General features: G+C 40.8%; 1 protein-coding gene across 1 annotated transcript in view; it reads left to right on the top strand.

The window, feature by feature from the left end:
- Positions 1-2534, top strand: part of LOC126483935 (uncharacterized) — a 46675-nt gene extending 44141 nt beyond the window's left edge. The window contains exon 7 of the mRNA XM_050107218.1: positions 2186-2534. Coding sequence (XP_049963175.1) covers positions 2186-2413 — 228 coding nt within the window. The 3' untranslated portion in view covers positions 2414-2534. The remainder of the gene's footprint in view (positions 1-2185) is intronic.
- Positions 2535-18399: the final 15865 nt, after the last annotated feature.

Raw genomic sequence — 18399 nt, forward strand, 5'->3', positions numbered from 1 at the left:
TGAAGCCAATTAAATGGGGACCTGATCGAAATGTTTACTTTACATATAATCTGTACTAATGTAGATATAAAGTAGCGACAGTAAGTATTTTTACAATTACACTTTTCATGAGAAAACAACTTATTCAAAGAAAAATCTTTATAACTGTTATGTCACTTGATTTACAGCATTAACTGCACTGATGTAACAAAACATAGAACATTGTGTTTCGTAACTGGAAATATCACAGGCAGACTCACAAAACTTCTGTAGTTTGACAAAATTCATGTTACAGCTTAATAGACTTGTGGAACTCAAATCAGTGTACACAGCCATTGCTATCAGGCTGCATAAACTTCCGCTATAATTACAGCCGCTCAGCGTAATGGTATGGAGACAATGAAAGCAGCCAAACAATGTAGGGGGATTTTCTGCCATACTTTAAGCTCAGATTACAATAATTAGTCTCGGTTGGAGAATTTTCGTTGCCTTAGCGTTCGACCGACTTCCTCCCACACATGTCGAACCCGACAGATCTGGGCTATGGTTTACTCTTATCCTTTTCAAAAAGTCTTTGACATTAGCAAAAGGTGCTTAGGATAATTGTTGTGCTGAAATTTCCGGCATGTCCTATTTTATCTTTGGCATGGGACAACATCAGTGTATTCAAGATTTCACAACAATTGAAACGATCCATAATGCCTTCAGTAGGCACCAGAAGGACGACACCTGAATGGGAGAAGTATCCCTACACCACGGCGTTCCCATCACCATGCTTAACAGTGGTTACTTGGTACTGGACAGCGTTTCTTGCGTCGGATGGTCTTCGAACATATCGGGTCCCGTCGGAAGAATACGAATCAGACGTTCATCGCGCGTGCGACCACTGTAGATGTGTACAGTGTTGGAAATGCTGGAGGACGGTGTGCGTTATCTTGAATCAGAAATACTCCCAACAAACAGTAAGAAAATGATTTTTGTTAAACATGAAGAAATACTCAGCTCAAATCTTCTTCCTGTGAAATGTACAGCACATATAGACCTTTCAAATTATTACAGGTCCTCTAAAATATTAAATTCCTATCACTGTGCTTTTAAATGATGCTAACGCAGAGTCCAGAGCTGGCCTACGATACCTACAGAGCTTAAGTCTTGGAGACTACGGACGAAAATTGCAGCTTGCAGACTCGGCGGTAAATGGAGACCGTAAACGACACGGCACACTAGGAGAATTATGCTCCGTAGCTCAGTGCTCCTGTATTTAACGAGGCATCGACGAGTCGCTATCCACATATGTTATGCCCGTAGGTTGGCAGCTACGGCCCCTAGCGGACTTCAGCATAGTTCATACTACCAACACATACAGTGGCTGCGCTACGAGTGTTTCGACCGCGGCTTATCGCTTCTGGTGCGGTGTTCTCTAGAGGCGTGAGTACCGTCACCATTATGCGCTCTGGAAAACTCAAGTCAAGCTTTCCTGTTATTTGCTAATATTAATGACTTTTTGCTTGGGCGGCAGCCATGAAGATTAGACTATGGGAGGATTTGTTTTACCGTACTGTTCGATATTTCCACGTTGCGGAATTCACGCAGTTCTCTGTTTATATCAACAGCAGTCTTCTTTGAGTCGCTCTTTTACATCATCCTTATGGGATTCTTCGTCCGGAGTGTGACTGTGCTGGACCTACCCGGTATTCGTTTATGATTTGTGGTACCTGTTAACCGCTTCTCCTCATTCCAAACACTCACAATCTGCCTGAGACTTGCATCGCTGTAGGGGATCGATTACCGCAGTTTTGAGGTCTACTGAATTCTCTTTGACATTCGGCACATTGCGAACTGCGAAGACACAAAACAAAAACTAATGTAAACCAAAGGTATTCGACGTAATACTGGTCTAGGCATTCGTTTTCCGACAAGAAACCAGTGTCAAAAATTCCTTTTGACCGACCACAACAACACTGTCACTGTTGTACTTACTGCCACTGCACTGACTCCTGTCGGATCTGTTTATATGGATGTGTGCAGCTGCACAGTGAGCCAAGACGGACCGGCTGGGCAGGGAAGCGGACGACGCAAGCGAAAATGTGTTTGTCAAAATACTTATTGTCGCTACTGTAGATGAAGATATGTGTTTGAATGCTGGAAGGCGGCAGCCACCCCAGTCACTCTGCAGACGTTGGGAGGTTTCTGCTCTTGGCCGCAGGGTAACATGGCGAGCTACGCCAGCTTCGTGGAGGTGGACGGGTCAGAGCCCGGCGACTGGATGCGGCGGCGGCAGATGCTGACGAGCCGCCCCCACGGTCCCCCAGGCCCCATGGGGGGCCACTGGGGGCCACCGCCCCCACACCACCGCGGAGGACCCCGCGGGGGAGGCAGGCCTCCTCCACCACCTCCAGAGTCCGACGAGAACGACGTCGAAGAACTCGAGTAGTAGCAGCTACCTCTTCAAAGAAACAGCAGACAAGATTATTTTTACAGTTCTTAAAACCAATAGTAATTCACTAAAACTTGTACAGCTCCAGTATATAAGAAATATATTTGCCCAAAAACGATACCTAATGTTTCATTCGTAAGTCGATGTATTCCTTTTTATCTGTTTGTATGCAAATACACTGCGGTGACAAACGTCATGGGATACCTCCTAACATCGTGTCGGACCTCCTTTTGTCCGGCGTAGTGCGGCAACCCGATGTGGCATGGATTCAAGAAATCGTTGGAAGTCCCCTGCATATCGAGGCATGCTGCCTTTATAGCTATCCGTAACTGAGAAAGCGTTGCCAGTCCAGGACATCCCGCACGAACTAACCTCTCGATTATGTCCCTTAAATGTTTGTTCGGATCATGTCGGGAGACTGGCTGTCCAAATCATTTGATCGAATTGCCAGAATGTTCTTCAAATCAATCACGAATAATTGTGGCCCGTTGGCATTGCGAAATGTCACCCATAAAAATTCCGACGTTGTTTGGAAACACGAAGTACATGACTGGCAGCAGATGGTCTCCACCTAGCCGAAAATAACCATTTCCAGTCAGTTGCCCAGTCCATTCCACGCAAACACAGCCCACAGCATTACGCAGCCACCAACGGCTTGCATGACCTGGGTCTGTGGTTTCGTGGTCCAGCCGATATGGGTCACGAGCCCTGGAGAGGCACTACAGGCCTAGATCACCCGCATCGGTCGTCTGCTGCCATGGCCCATTAACGTCAAATTTAACCACACTGTCCTAACTGATACGTTATCGTACATCCCACGTTGATTTTTGCGGGTATTCCACTCAGTGTTGCTTGTCTGTTAGCACTGACAACTCTATGCAAACACCATTGTTCTAGATCGTTAAGTAAAAACCGTCGGCCAATGCGTTGTCCGTGGTGAGAGTTAATACCTGAGATCTGGTATTCTCAGCACTCTCTTCACACAATGTATCTCGGAATATTGAATTCTCTAACGAATTACGAAGTGAAATGCCCTGTGCGTCTAGCTCCAACTACTATTCCGCGTTCAGAGTCTGCTAGTTCGCGTCGTGCGGCTGAGATCATGTCGGAAACTTTCTCACGTGAATTACCTGAATATAAATGACAGTTCCACCAATACAATGCCATTTTATACATTGTGTACGCAATATTTCTACCATCGGAATATGTGCATATCGCTATCCCATGACTTTTGTCACCTCAGTGTAAGTTTTTGCTAGCAATGAGATTTAACCAAAACATTGGTGCAAGACATTACCACTAACGTGATATACCTGGTTGCTGGAAAAGATTTTGTATCGTTCAGTGGGATCCTGCCGGTTCTTCCTCATCCACACGTACCTCTTGTACAGCCTCGAACAAGTGTGCCACACCAACCGTCCGGCAATAGAGTGATTGCCAGTGTTTCACCATATAATGGTCAGCTCTGCCAGTTCCCTAGTCACCGATTCATCCTCTAACCCTACCCTGTTAAGACGCAACGGAAGTCCACGCTTCCTCCTGCTGTTCAATTGAAAGCAGAGATGAACTCACATTTCTTGAAACCAAAAGTAGCTCAATCAGAAATTACACAGTAGAGTTTATAAGAAATATGCTGGCGCAAAAAGGATACCTTGTGTTTCTTCTGTACATCCAAGTCTTCTTTTTAAGAGCGTTTTAAATAGAAAATTTTTTCCTGACTGTTTCAAACATAACCAAAACTTCTGGGCAAGGAGGAAAATAGTCACTCTGACAGAGGGATGGCGTCGATATCGTTCATTGTGTTGGTGCATGTTACAAAATAATATAAGTGAAGCATCAGTGAAACAGATTACTTTCTACAACTTTTCAGTGATTCAAGGTGTGTCATGTTCGTTCAAATGACAAAGCAGTCAGAGCCTTTGGAGGTAATGAGTAATGTCAGCCAAAGGTATTATGCAACGCACCCAAATCACTTAAACTGAATATAGTTCCTAACGTTCAGGAAGTTCATTAATGACTATATGAATTAACGATTCACCATAGCAAAGGTCAGCCACTGATAGCTATACTAGCACTCACTGTTCAAATATTTTCTAAGTCTTTATCTGATAAACTGCAAAAAGAAAAAAAACTCCAACCATCAGTTAGCTCACGTAACTAACTGGCCATGCAAACCTTACCAGCTGCATCACCCATCCAGACAAGAACATCAAAAACGCCCCGAAACATACTCTGCTCGACTATTTAAAATTTCTCTCACATGACCTACCGCCACAGTCAAGTAAGAATCTTGGAACGAGGCCACCATTCCAATGAGCTCATATTTTACAATATTTACATATCTCAAACATATGAAATATACATTTTCAGATAATTTGAAGACAGGTATTATTTTATTATACGTTCAAAACTGCAGAATAATAAACTATGATTTATATTTTATGCATCTCAAAGCGGAACGACAAGAGCTAGTCAAACTCATAACTTTCTTTAGACCGCCGCTGCCATACTGCGCTACTCAAACAGCCGATTTATAAACATTAACTTATTAAAATTCTTATCAAACTACCAGGCAAATCATTCACGTTGGCGCTAATCTATTTTGCGTTTATGCAGAACTCTGCTTTAGCGCTCTGTTAACAACTGTTAAATCGATTCCTTATACCAGTTAGTGTGTGTGTATAATGTTAAGGTAATTGCGGTCATTTGTTAGCTGACTTCAGTGCCTATGACTGAAAAATAATAGCAGCACCAAAAGTAATTAATCTAGATTAATGGAATTTCGGGAATACATTTGTCTAGATAAAATATTTAAGTGACTGACATTGCAAAATCACAGGTTTATGTAAGCGCGACATAAACCATTGCAAATGTTAAATTGTGGTACATTGGTTACCGGTGTAATCGACAGAAAGTCGAATGCAATCATGCAATCGTGAACGCAATTTGTTGTACAGTTGTCGGACGTCAGTTTGTGGGATGGAATTCCACGCCTGTCGCACCTGGTCGTTCAATACACGGACGGTTAATGCTGTTTGTGGATGACGCTGGAGTTGTCGCACGAAATCTCATCCCAGACAATAGCTCCAGGTGTAGGTCCACTGTGTGTAGCACACAGACAGGTTGGTTGCAGACTCAGCAGAGCTGAACTGGCCTCCTCCTACCGAACACTTGGCTGTCATTGGTACAGAGACAGACACAGCTTTCATCAGAAAACATTATAGACCTCCAACCTGCCTTCCAATGAGCTCTCGCCTGACACCACTGAAGTCGCAAATGGCGGTGATTTGGCTTCAGTGGAATGCTCGCTACAAGTCTAGCCGATTTGTAACAGTTCGTTGTGCCACTATGGTGCCGACAGATTGCTGCTGCAGATGCAATACGATGGGCCAGAGCCATATGCTGAAGACAATTTTTTTTTCCTCTCGGTAGCGCCACATGAACATCAGGACCGTACATTACTGTACCCATAGTCAAGGTGTAACGTCTTTGGCTAGTAGTCAAAACTTCCTCGGTCTCTTGTTCGAATCCCGCCGCCGCTTAAATTCTGAATAAAAATCTGCAATGGCGGTAGAAGATCCTGCCAACGGCCTTGTCAAAGGGGATGGAGAAGCAGACAGAGGTTCAGGTCCTCTTTAGCTCTTGTGATGTGACACTGCACATAAAGGCGGACGAATGCAGAAGGCAATGAAACCTTTGCATTAAAGACGCATAATGTGCATCCACAGGCACATGCCCTACTACTGAAAATGTGTTATGATGATCTCTCCATTGGCAAAAGATTGCAAACTTGTCCTCCAAGCAGATATCCATGAGGGAATTGCCAAGGGGGTGGTGACCATGAGAAAAAGCCTGAATAACGAATGGAAGGATAACAATCTACGATACGGGGCGTAGAATGTTAGAAGTGTGAAAGTTGTAGGGAAGCTGGAAAATTTGAAAAGGGAAACGCTAAGGCTCAATCTAGATATAATGGGAGGCCAGTAAAGTGAAATGGAAAGAAGGGCTTCTGGTCAAATGAATATAGGGTAATATCAACAACAGCAGAAAATGGTATACGGGGGTAGGATTTGTTACGAGTAGGAAGATATGGCAGACAGTGAGTTACTGTGAACAGTTCAATCATAGGGTTGTTCTAATCAGAATAGACAGCAAACCAACACTGAAAACGATAGTTCAGGTATACACGCCGGCATCACAGGCAGAAAATGAAGAGATAGAGAAAGTATTGAAGATACTGCACGGGTCATCCTGTATGTAAAGGGAGATGAAGTCGAATAGTCACGGGTGATTTGAATGCTGTTGTAGGGGAAGGAGTAGAAGAAAGTGTTAGAGGAGAATACTGGCTTGGTAGTACGAATGAGTGAGAAGAAAAACTAATTGAGCTCTGAAATAAATTTCAGATAATAATAGCGAGGATGAGGTATACTTGGGAAAGGCCAGAAGATACAGGAAGAATTCAGTTAGATTACTTCATAGTCAGGTTGTAAGACGTACCCAGAAGCTGATGTAGACTCAGATCACAATTCAGTAGTGATGATGAGTGGGCTGAAGTTTAAGAGAATAGTCAGCAAAAATCAATTTTCAGACAAGTGGGGTACGGAAGTACAAATGAATGAGGAGAATGACTTGGGGTTCTCTGATAGTATAGATACTGTAAGGAATAACTCAGTATGCAGTTCAGTTGAAGAGGAATAGACACCTCTAGAAATGGTAATCACGGAAGTTGTCAAGAGAAACAGAGAAGATATAAAGAAGATAACAGAAAAGAAACCATGCACAACAGAAGAAATACTTCAGTTGATCGACGAAAGAAGGAAGTACAAAATTTTTAGGGAAATTGAGGAATATAAAAACACATGTCACTTAGGAATGATATAAACAGGAAGTGCAGAACTGACTCAGCATTCGGAAAAGTCAAAACAACCTTCGGTCAAATAAAAGTGCTGTAAAGGGTTGTAGCATTAACAGTGTAATGGTGATTCCAATATTGAATGGAGAGTGGATAGATGGAAAGAATACATTCAAAGCCTCTACGAGGGGGAGATTATCACACGATCATAATATACAGAAGAATGGAAAAGAAAATTGAAGATGTGTTAGTTGACGATCAGTCTGGCTTTAGGAAATGTAAGTGCACTAGAGCAGCAATTGTGACATAGCTGTTGATAATGGAAGCAAGACTGACGAAAACTTGAGACACATTAATAGGTTCCGTCCACCTGGAAAAGTGTATGGCAATTTAAAATGTTGGAGGATGTTCGAAATTTTTAGACAAATAGGGATAATATACAAAATGTACAAGAGACGAGAGGGAACAATAAGAGTGGTAGCCTGAGAACACAGTGCCCAGATTAAGATTAGATTATATTAAATTATATTCAGTTTTAGTTCCATAGGCCCAACAAATGAGATGATTCTCGTGGATGTGGAACATGTCAGTAAGTATAACATAAAAACATAAAACTTCCAGTGTAAGTAATACTTACTACCTTGATCATTTGTCAGGAGATTGTCGAAATAGATAAATACAATGCGGTAAAATAGAACAGCTGATATTTACAGAATTAACACACAGTCAGAATGAAACATTGTTATGCACTATTAATAAATTTATCATACACAGAATACCTAATCTTAACTGTTGTGACCAAGTGCTGTCAGAACTGAATTTTTTTTTACTTTAGCTGGCTTAACAGTCTTGATAAAATATTCATCTATAGAGTAGAAGGAGTTGCCTATCAAAAGTCTTTCAAACTCTGTTTAAACCATGCTTTTCTGAAACCAAGTTTTTAATGGTCGCTGGCAGTTTATTGAAAATGTATGTTGCTTAATATTGGATCCCTTTTTGGAACAAGGTAAGTGCGCCCTAAATACTTTTGCTCAGTTTGATGAGTTACCCTGGAATATGATCCCATAAGACATAACAGAATGAAAGCAAGGAAAGTACACAAGTTTTTTATATTTATATCTCCTAGATCTGATATCATTCTCACTGTGAATACAGACTTGTTTAGGTGCTTAAGCAGTTCTGTAGTATGCCCTTCCCAACTGCATTTATTGTCGAGTTGTAACTGCAGAAATTAAGCACTGTCAATCCCTCTGATCTGCATGTCTTCATATGTTATACAACACATGCTGGGAGGAAATCTCTTACAGGTTCTGAAGTGCATGTAGTGGGTCTTTTCAAAGATTAATGACAGTGAATTAGCTTTAAACAATTTATTAACATCGGTGAAAATTTGATTAGCAGCTATTTCTAAATATTTACTTGACTTGCTACTTATTTCAATGTTTGTATCATCTGCAAACAAAATAAACGTAGCATCTGGCAGTGTAACAGACAAGAGGTCATTAATGTACGCAAGAAAAAGCAATGCACCCAAGATGGAACCTTGAGCAACACCACATGTAATTAATTTCCAATCAGATCAAGACTGGCTGCTTACTGCACAGTTATTTTGCGACAACACTCTTTGTTTCCTGTTAGTTAGATAAGACTGAAACCATTTCACAGTACTGCCGGTGACACCTAATATTCTAATTTACTTAAGAGAATGCTGTCGTTCACACAGTCAACGGCATTTGACAGGTCCCAGAAAATTCCAGTAGCCTCTAATTTATTATCTAATGAATTAAGTACATTCTCACCATAAGCATAAATAGTTTTCTCTATTCAGAACCCTTAAGAAATCCAAACTGTGACTTGGGCAATATAATATTTGCAGTCAGATGCTTAGGGAGATGCTTGATCACAACCTTCTCTAATATTTTTGAGAAAGCTGGCAAAAGTGAAATTGGTCAATAGTTTGATGGTATTTCTTTATTCTCCTTCTTGTAAAGAGTCTTAACTTCAGCATATTTTAGCCAGTCCGGAAATGTTTTGCTGATAAGAGACTGATTACATAAATAGCTTAAGACAGAACTCAACTCACATGAGCACTCTTTGATTAACTTCATTGATATGTTGTCATACCCACTGGAATACTGATTTTAAGGATTTTATTATGGATGCAACTTCTTTGGGAAATGTGAGTGTCATTTCCATCCTACTGAAGTTATTTTTAAAGACTGTTCTCATGTACTCCATTGCACTGTTCACCAAACCTGATAACCCCAAGCTATCAGTAACAGAAATGAAGTACTTGTTTAAGAGTTTGCTGCACTACATGGACTTTGCTACACTACATGGACTTGTTACCAAAGTCACATTTAGTTTTAGAGCTATCTGTTCCGCTTCCTTCTTGGCCCCACCTGTCTCTGGCTTCACTATATCCCATACAGTTTCTATTTTGTTGCCTGATGTAATTATCGTTTTCTCATAATAAACCAGCTTCGATATCTGGATTACTTGCTTCAATATTTTGCAATATTCTTTGAAATGCATTACAATTCCAACATCAGAGCTGTTCCTAGATAGTAGATACAGTCTCGTTTTTGTCCTACATGATATCTTTATTCCTTGTGTAATACATTGTTTATTTTCAAAAGTGTAAACTTTATTAATAAATGCTTAGTATTTTCCATTTGAGTCAGAAGTATTGTAAACAACTATCCAGTTCATGTCTTTGTGCAATTTCCTGAATATCTCAATTTTTGACTTATTTGTTACACTCCTGTACTCAGATTTTATACATTTTTTATCCTGACAAGTTTCAATATTTTACACAAGATGCTGCATGTCATGATCAGATATCCCATTTACTTTTGATCTTGTGACATGACTTTTTCCCTAGATTTGTCTACAGAGATATTTTCAATAGCAGTCTCAGAGCATTTACATATCCTAGTTGCAAAGTTCACAGTAGGAACTAAACTGAATGATAGTGTTACTGACTGCAATAATTGTTCACTGACAAAGATTTTCAATAAACCCACATTAAAATTACCAGCAACGACTTTTTCCTCGTTTATGCCATGAGATGGGACAACAGAGCCTCTAGATTTTTTATGAAGAGGTAAAAATTTCTGAAGGTGATCTATATATACCTACTTTTACAAACGGCTTATTATGAAATACTACTTCTGTTGCACAAGCTTCTAAGTGCTGCTCTGAGCAAAATTTATTAATATCCGTGTTTTGAAATCAGAGAAGTTTCTAACAATGTGTCAATGCCTCCTATCTCCATATTTTTTCTACAGAAGGAAGAAGCTAACTTTATTCCTGTAACATTTTACATATCTATATCAGTGGTCACATGATGTTCAGAGAGGCAGATTATACCAACTAGTTTTCTCAGCTCTAATACTTTAAAACAAATAAGCAACTCATTACGCTTACCCCTTAGTACTCGGATATTCTGATGCAGTAAGGTTATCTGATTTTGTGCACTGATTGAATTATTACTCGATGAAACTAATTGTCCCGTCAATTTTTGAGTATGACTAGTTTCAATCAGTTAAAATTTTCTTTCTGACTGCCTGTTTTATCAATGTGAATGTCATTTTCAGCCTGTCTCTGAACATCTTTGTTTCTGCCTTCCCTACCCTAAAAACTGTTGATCTGTCACTTGTAACCACTGGTACTTTACGACTTGTGACGATGCTCCCCCTTAAGTTATTTGCTATTACCCCAGACAGTTTTCCCTTCCTTTTCCTGTTGAGGTGAAGGCCATGCCTAGTATAGTATAAGGATTGTGTAGGACAGGTATGTAGTCTTTCACCTCTACTGTTCAATCGGTACATCAAAGAAGCAATTACGGAAATAAAAGAAAAGATCACGGATGGAATTAAAGTTCGAGGTGAAAGGACTTCAATGACAAGAATCTAAAATGACGTTGATATCCTCAGTGAAAGTGGAAAAGAATTACAGGATCTCCTGAACGGAATGAACAGCCTAATGAGTACGGAAAATGGACTGAGAATAAATCGAAGAAATCCAAAAGTAAAGAGGAGTAACAGGAATGAAAAGAGCAAGAAACTTAACATCAGAATTTGTGATCACGAAGTAGCTGAAGCTCAGGAATTCTGCTACCTAGGAAGCAAAATAACCCTTGACGGTCAAAGCAACGAAGACCATTCCTGGTCAAGAGAAGGCTACTACTATCAAAGAGAGACCTTAATTAGAGGAAGCAATTTCTGAAAACGTACGTTTGGAGCCCAGCATTGTATGGTAGTGAAACATGGACTGTGGGACAACCCGAAGAGAAGAGAATGGAATTGTTTGAGAAGAATGCTGAAAATTAGATGGACTGATAGGGTAAGGAATGGGGAGAGTCTCTGGAGAATCGGCGAGGAGAGGAATGTATGGAAAACTCTGACGAGAAATAGGGACAGGATTGTAGGACATCTGTTAAGAAATTTGGAAAGTTTGGTAAGTTAGTAAGGGACCAAACTCTGAGGTCATCGATCCCTAGCTTAAACACTAATTAATGTAACGTAAACGAACTTATGTTAAGGACAACACACACACTCATTCCTGATGGAAGACTCGAACTTCCGACGGAGGAACATCTGTTAAGACGTAGTGGAATAACTCCTAGGGTACTAGAGGAAGCTATAGACGGTAAAAACTCTAGAGAAAGACAAAGATTGGAATACACCCAGAAAATAATTGGGAATGTAGGTTGCAAGAGCTATGAAGACAATGGCACAGATATAGAATTCTTGGCGGGCTGCAGCTCCCAGCAACCATGTACAGTGGCTACATTCCTGCAATGTCTTTATGCAGTATCGCTGAGGGCTCCTAAATACGAATCGCATTTTGATAGTATATCAAAAGTAAATATTTTTATATTGTTAACGCGAATATGGATTCCATGTTTTTGATTCGATGATCTGAAATTACATCACCATACGACTGAATCCGGGATTTTGCATAGTTTATGAACTAATGCTTGACAGTATTCACAATAATACTTTATTCACATTCTTAAAATGTTAGAGTGAAACTAAAAATTAAAAATTTGAAATAGGAAAAAGTCAAAATGGTTGAGAAAATCTTACTGGACACCAACAAAAATACGATGTCAATTCCACGAAGTGGAGAAACACAATAAATTTTACAAAAGGCTTATTCAAGTTTTATGCCAGTGTAACACCTTGTTTGCTTGTAAAATTCCGCATTTCTTCACGTTAATTAATTATTGCGTTACTTTAATGATATCTGGCTTTTAGTGATCATTGGCGTAACTTACGCTGAACAAAATATGTTTTGGAGGCTATACTTTTTTGGGTTGGTTGGATAAAGTGTAGATCATGCCCAATATACGACAAGATAAATGTGGGGAACCTCTCAAACTCATCCTCAGATTCGCCAATAGAATCATCTTAAAGTAGCCTGAGACCGTACCAAGGTAATCCTCGTCTACGTCTACATTTACATCGATACTCCGCAAGCCACCGTACGGTGCGTGGCGGAGGGTACCCTCAACCACTGCTAATAATTTATTTTCCACTCGCAAATAGAGCGACGATAAAACGACTGCACATGTGCGTCCATATGAGGCATAATTTCTCTTATCTTTTCTTCTTGGTCCTTAAGCGAAACGTAGGCGGCCAGCCGGAGTGGTCGAGCGGTTCTAGGAGCTACAGTTTGGAACCGCGCGACCCCTACGGTCGCAGGTTGGAATCCCGTCTCTGACACGAATATGTGTGATGACCTTAGATTAGTTAGGTTTAAGTAGTTATAAGTTCTAGGGGACTGATGACCTCAGAAGTTAAGTCCCATAGTTCTCAGAGCCACTTGAACCATTTTTTTTTTTTTGAAACGTAGGCCGCAGTAGATTCGTTTTGGAATAGGTCGCGTTCTCCTTTACAGATGAACTACACTTCCTCAAAATTCTCCCAATAAACCGAAGTCGACCATTTGCCTTCCCTATCACAATCCTCTCATGCTCAATCCATTTCAGATCGCTTTGAACGTTACGCCGAGATATTTAAAGGATGTGACTGTGTCAAGCAGGACACTACTAATGCTGTATCCGCAAATCAGAGGTTTACTTTTCTTACTCATACTCATTTTCTAGATTTAGAGCTAGCTGCCACTCATGACACCATCTGGACATTTTGTCTAAGTCATCTTGTATCCTCAAACACTCAAGTCGACACCTTCCTTTATGCCATAGCATCATCAGCAAACAACGTTAGATTGCTGGCCACCCTGTCGACAGTACGTTTTACGTATATAGAAAATAATAGCAGTCCTATCACACTTCCTTGGGACACTTCTGAGGAACACTCGCCGTCGGAGACAATATACTGGGTTCTACTACTTACGACGTCTTCCAGCCGCTCACGTATCAATGAACCTATACCATTTGCTCGAACCTTCATCAACAATCTGCAATGCGACACCATCAGTGCGTAAACACTTTATCAAATGCAACAATTTTCTCTATTTTGTGAACACTTCTTTGATACTTGGGTACCACAATGGGCTGCTTTTATTGAAACACTACGAAACAAGCACAGAAAAAGTTACAATTCAGAAAATCTGAAATGCGTGAGGTAGCAAACTTGATGATTGAAGAATGATATGAAACGCCTGTAACTCCTTGCGAAGCTGTTATTAGCACAACAAGAAATAGTCTGTAGTGCAATCCTGTAGTAGGCAACCAGGTTCCAGCAGCATCTCACGGGGCTTGATGCGGACAGTCTTCACTCTGTGAACGACATGACCTTAGAGCCCTCGTGCCTGCTGTTCAGACTGCTCTCCATACATATGAGTGGACGTCACATCTTATATTCAACTACGCATCAAACCATCACACTTAACAGTCCTCCACTACATCACTCAACACTGTAGACTACCACATTGTGATGAAAGGGATAACATTTACCAAGTACGAGAAGATTACAGTAGGAGAAACTGATGTGGGACTCTTCTGAAGCCCTACCTATTCGTGATCCTAACATAGACCAAGGCGTTTGTGGGTTTTGAACAACAGAAACCAGTTCAGTACGTGGGCACCTCAACGCAGCCAGCTGCAGATGACATTAATCCTACAACTTAGACACTTTCACACGAGATGCACTGCTCTGACATCACTCCAAGACTGCGTACGAGATTGTATAAAAGTGTAAGGTGAAGCTTGAGCAGAAACTCCTGAGCGTTGGGCGAGCCCACTTAGCTATTCTGAAGGAGTGACCACCTCACTTGTCTGCCCACCTTGAGCATTCTCAAATGCGTGTGAAATCTTATGGTACTTAACTGCTGAGGTCATCAGTCCCCAAGCTTACACACTAGTTAACCTAAATTATCCTAAGGACAAACACACACACCCATGCCCGAGGGAGGACTCGAACCTCCGCCGGGACCAGCCGCACAGTCCATGACTGTAACGACTCAGACTGCTCGGCTAATCCCGCGCGGTGAGCATTCTCATTGCTATCTCTTCACTACACGGCGTATCACAGCAATCCTCACACATGACGGGTGCAGAGAAGGGTCTTCATAATCAAATTCATGTCATTATATGCAATGTCATCGAATTTAAGTCAGAAGAGGCAAATGAGGGAGCAAAACTCTCATTGGAAGTTGTTCCTGTGAGGGTTGCAGGAACATACAGCTGTTCCATTCACACAATAAAAAGTGTTGAATCCTGCCTAGTCGTAATACGCTCCTTCTATCACCCATATTCATCCAGGCAATCCAGACTAGCGTTGAGGTCATCATGCGGTGTTTCAACCTTTGCGAGATAATCAATACAAGAGTGCCTTTTGTTTGCCAGAGAACAACTGCAGTAACATTTCTGGCACATGATGCCGACTTCCATCTTATGCCACAAGGCTACCGATATGAATCCAGTTCTTTCGTTACTGTTCTTTTTCTGGTTGCAAGTAGTGGCTCGATCTCATCCGCAGTTGTGAAACAGCGCATGTATAACTTGTTTACACCTCATAAACGGCGTAGAAACACATTTTTCCATCTGTTCCTGGTAATTATTCATCAAACGTGCACTCATTTTCCACAAAGTTTTCTATTAGTTAGTCTTTCCATAAAACAAAACAAATCTTGGCTCTAAAATTATTATGGCGTCATCAATATCTCTTCAGCCATCCATTGTCCAGTACAATCACTGAACTTTTGCATAAAATATGAAAGCTTTTCCTCTTTTTTATGTGACAACTCATTTCTACAGGCTAAATCAGCAAGCACGTGGTTTCTGGCTGATATTACGCCAGCTGCAGTTACGAAAGACATAAAACAGCATGAACATTTTTGTCATATTTCGACACAGCTCCATCCAATATGTAGTTTCATCTCACTTGAGTCCTACTTCGTATAAGCGTGGGCATATGTCCAACTGTAAGATAAGGTTCAATGTTTTTACTTCTCTGGCGATTCTCTAAATTTTTATTTATCTGTTCATCCAGACGTTCCTCTAAAATTTTATTTACCTGTTCATCCAATCTTTCATCATTTCCGCTTAAATTTACTAGGGCAGTATAGCGAAGTATATAAATAGGCACAGATAGTGCATGGATCCCTATAAAAATTATACTAAGTGGCTAAATAATTATAGTCTTTCTAATATCTCCATATTTTCATTTGTGATATTGAAACCGTGCAACTTTGTGACTGAGATATTACTCTGAGCGCACAGTAGTTTTTCACTCTTAAATACTGTAACTTGACTCAACATTCAACACATAGCTCTGCAGCAGTATGCTCTTGCGTTATGCTGTCATTAGTGATTGAAGCTACGAGTGCACGCTTTACACACGAGCTGATGAGAGAGCCTTTTGTTTGCAGGTGGAAAAAATTGTTTGCAGATTTTTTGGAAACTATTTCCGCTGCCGCTGACGAACTGAAGGTAAGTTTACATGAGTAAGTTCTATGTGCAGACATTTTGTATAAGAGTTAAATGATATAAAAATTTTCTTCACCCACTGGAAAGCGAAAACTGTCATTTCCGTAAGTTAAAGGGTAGCTTTGTGATAGCACACATACCTGTAGAAACATACATGGCAATTGCAGTTGTATGAATCAAGGGATACCTGTGAATTTTATTTCGCATTACAATTTTTTTTCTTAGTATAACATACAGTTGCTCATAACATTTTTTTAAATGTGTGATGACTTTGTTTGTCTCATACCACTGGAACTGTAAGTGCCAAACACATTGAACTAATTACATTGTTTACAGGATATTGCATTGAATGTACCTGTTGTGACCTGTTTTTTCTCATGCAGTTCAACTGAATAGATGATAAATAATTCCTTTGCTTTAGTCTTTTTTTCATTCTTATTTTGTTCCTATAAAGATAGGCCTATAATTATTTTGATTTTTATATACTTGACAAACTTGGTGACAAACGTTTTTCTGTGCGTTGATAAAACAAAACTCATAAAACTGCGCGGATCATTAACAAAGTTATGACTGTGAGTCATAAAGAAAGAGCAAGCGAGATGGCGTAGTGTTCAGCACACTTGACTCTCATTCCGGATTGCAACGATTCGAACCTACATTTGGCCATCCAGATTTAGGCTTTCCGTAATTTCCCCAAATCGCTCCAGGCAAACGCCGCTACAGTTCCTTTGAAAGAGCACGGCCGATTTCCTTCTCCATCCTTGACAAATCCGAACTTGTGTTCCTTATCTCTTAACCACGATGTCGACGGGACGTTAAACTCAATCTTCCTTCTTTCCTACCTTTTCATTAGGAAACGCTAGGTCAGCCCATCTTCGTGACTTTCCCTGTCTTATGCTTCCTTTCACAGTGTTGTCCTGAGACAGGGGGGTAGCTTTGTGACATATTCCACATTATGAATACATTGCACACAAAAACCAGATTACTCTTAAAAAAGATAAAGGTATTCTATATATGTGGAAATCAAATGTCGCAGTACATATGTTTAAAAGGTTATGCTACGAAAAGTGTTAAATATGCCCATACATGCGCCACTGAAAACGTTTAGCTCTGTGGGTCAGCTCTGAACGGTTGGAAGTGAAGAATTCCTTACAAAAATTCATCCACTTTGGACGATTCCGTTAGTTAGGTACCGTCAAAAATTGCGAATGTTCGTCTGAACGAATCAAGAACAAGAACACTTTCGAAGGCACAATAAACAGAACTACGTATTCCGAAGATCAACTGCACGCTTAGGTAGTTACTCAACGGAAAGCTACATAATAAAAACAAAATTTCAAAAATATTAACGTCAGTTTTGCCCCAGATTGATAAACTTGTTCTTGCATAATACGCTGACGCGCCAAAGAAATTGGTATAGGCATGCGTATTGAAATACAGATATATGTAAACAGGCAGAATTCGGCGCTGCGTTCGGTGACGCCTATTTTAGACAACAAGTGTCTGGCGCAGTTATTAGATCGGTTACTGCCGTTACAGTGGCAGGTTATCAAGATTTAAGTGGTTCTGAACGTGGTGCTACAGATGGTGCACAAGCGATGGGACACAGCATTTCCGAGGTAGCGATGAAGTGGAGATTGTCTCGAACGACCATTTCTCGAGTGTACCGTGAACATCAGGAATCTGGTAAAACATCAAATCTCCGACATCGCTACGCCCAGAAAAAGACCGTGCAAGAACGGGACCAACGACGACTGAAGAGAATTATTTAACTTGTCAGAAGTGCAACCCTTCCGCAAATTGAAACTTCCTGGCAGATTAAAACTGTGTGTCCGACCGAGACTCGAACTCGGGACCTTTACCTGCAAGGTTCACAGGAGAGCTTCTGTTAAGTTTGGAAGGTAGGAGACGAGATACTGGCAGAAGTAAAGCTGTGAGGACCGGACGTGAGTCGTGCTTCGGTAGTTCAGATGGTAGAGCACTTGCCTGTGAAAGGCAAAGGTCCCGAGTTCGAGTCTCGGTCGGGCACACAGTTTTAATCTGCCAGGAAGTTTCATATAAGCGCACACTCCGCTGCAGAATGAAAATCTCATTCTTCCGCAAATTTCAGCAGATATCAATGCTGGGCCATCAATAATGTCAGCGTGCGAACCATTCAACGAAACATCATCGATATGGGCTTTCGGAGCCGAAGGCCCACTCGTGTACCTTTGATAAGGTACACGAGAC

This window comes from Schistocerca serialis, chromosome 6, assembly GCF_023864345.2.
Source record: "Schistocerca serialis cubense isolate TAMUIC-IGC-003099 chromosome 6, iqSchSeri2.2, whole genome shotgun sequence".
NCBI lineage: Eukaryota > Metazoa > Arthropoda > Insecta > Orthoptera > Acrididae > Schistocerca > Schistocerca serialis.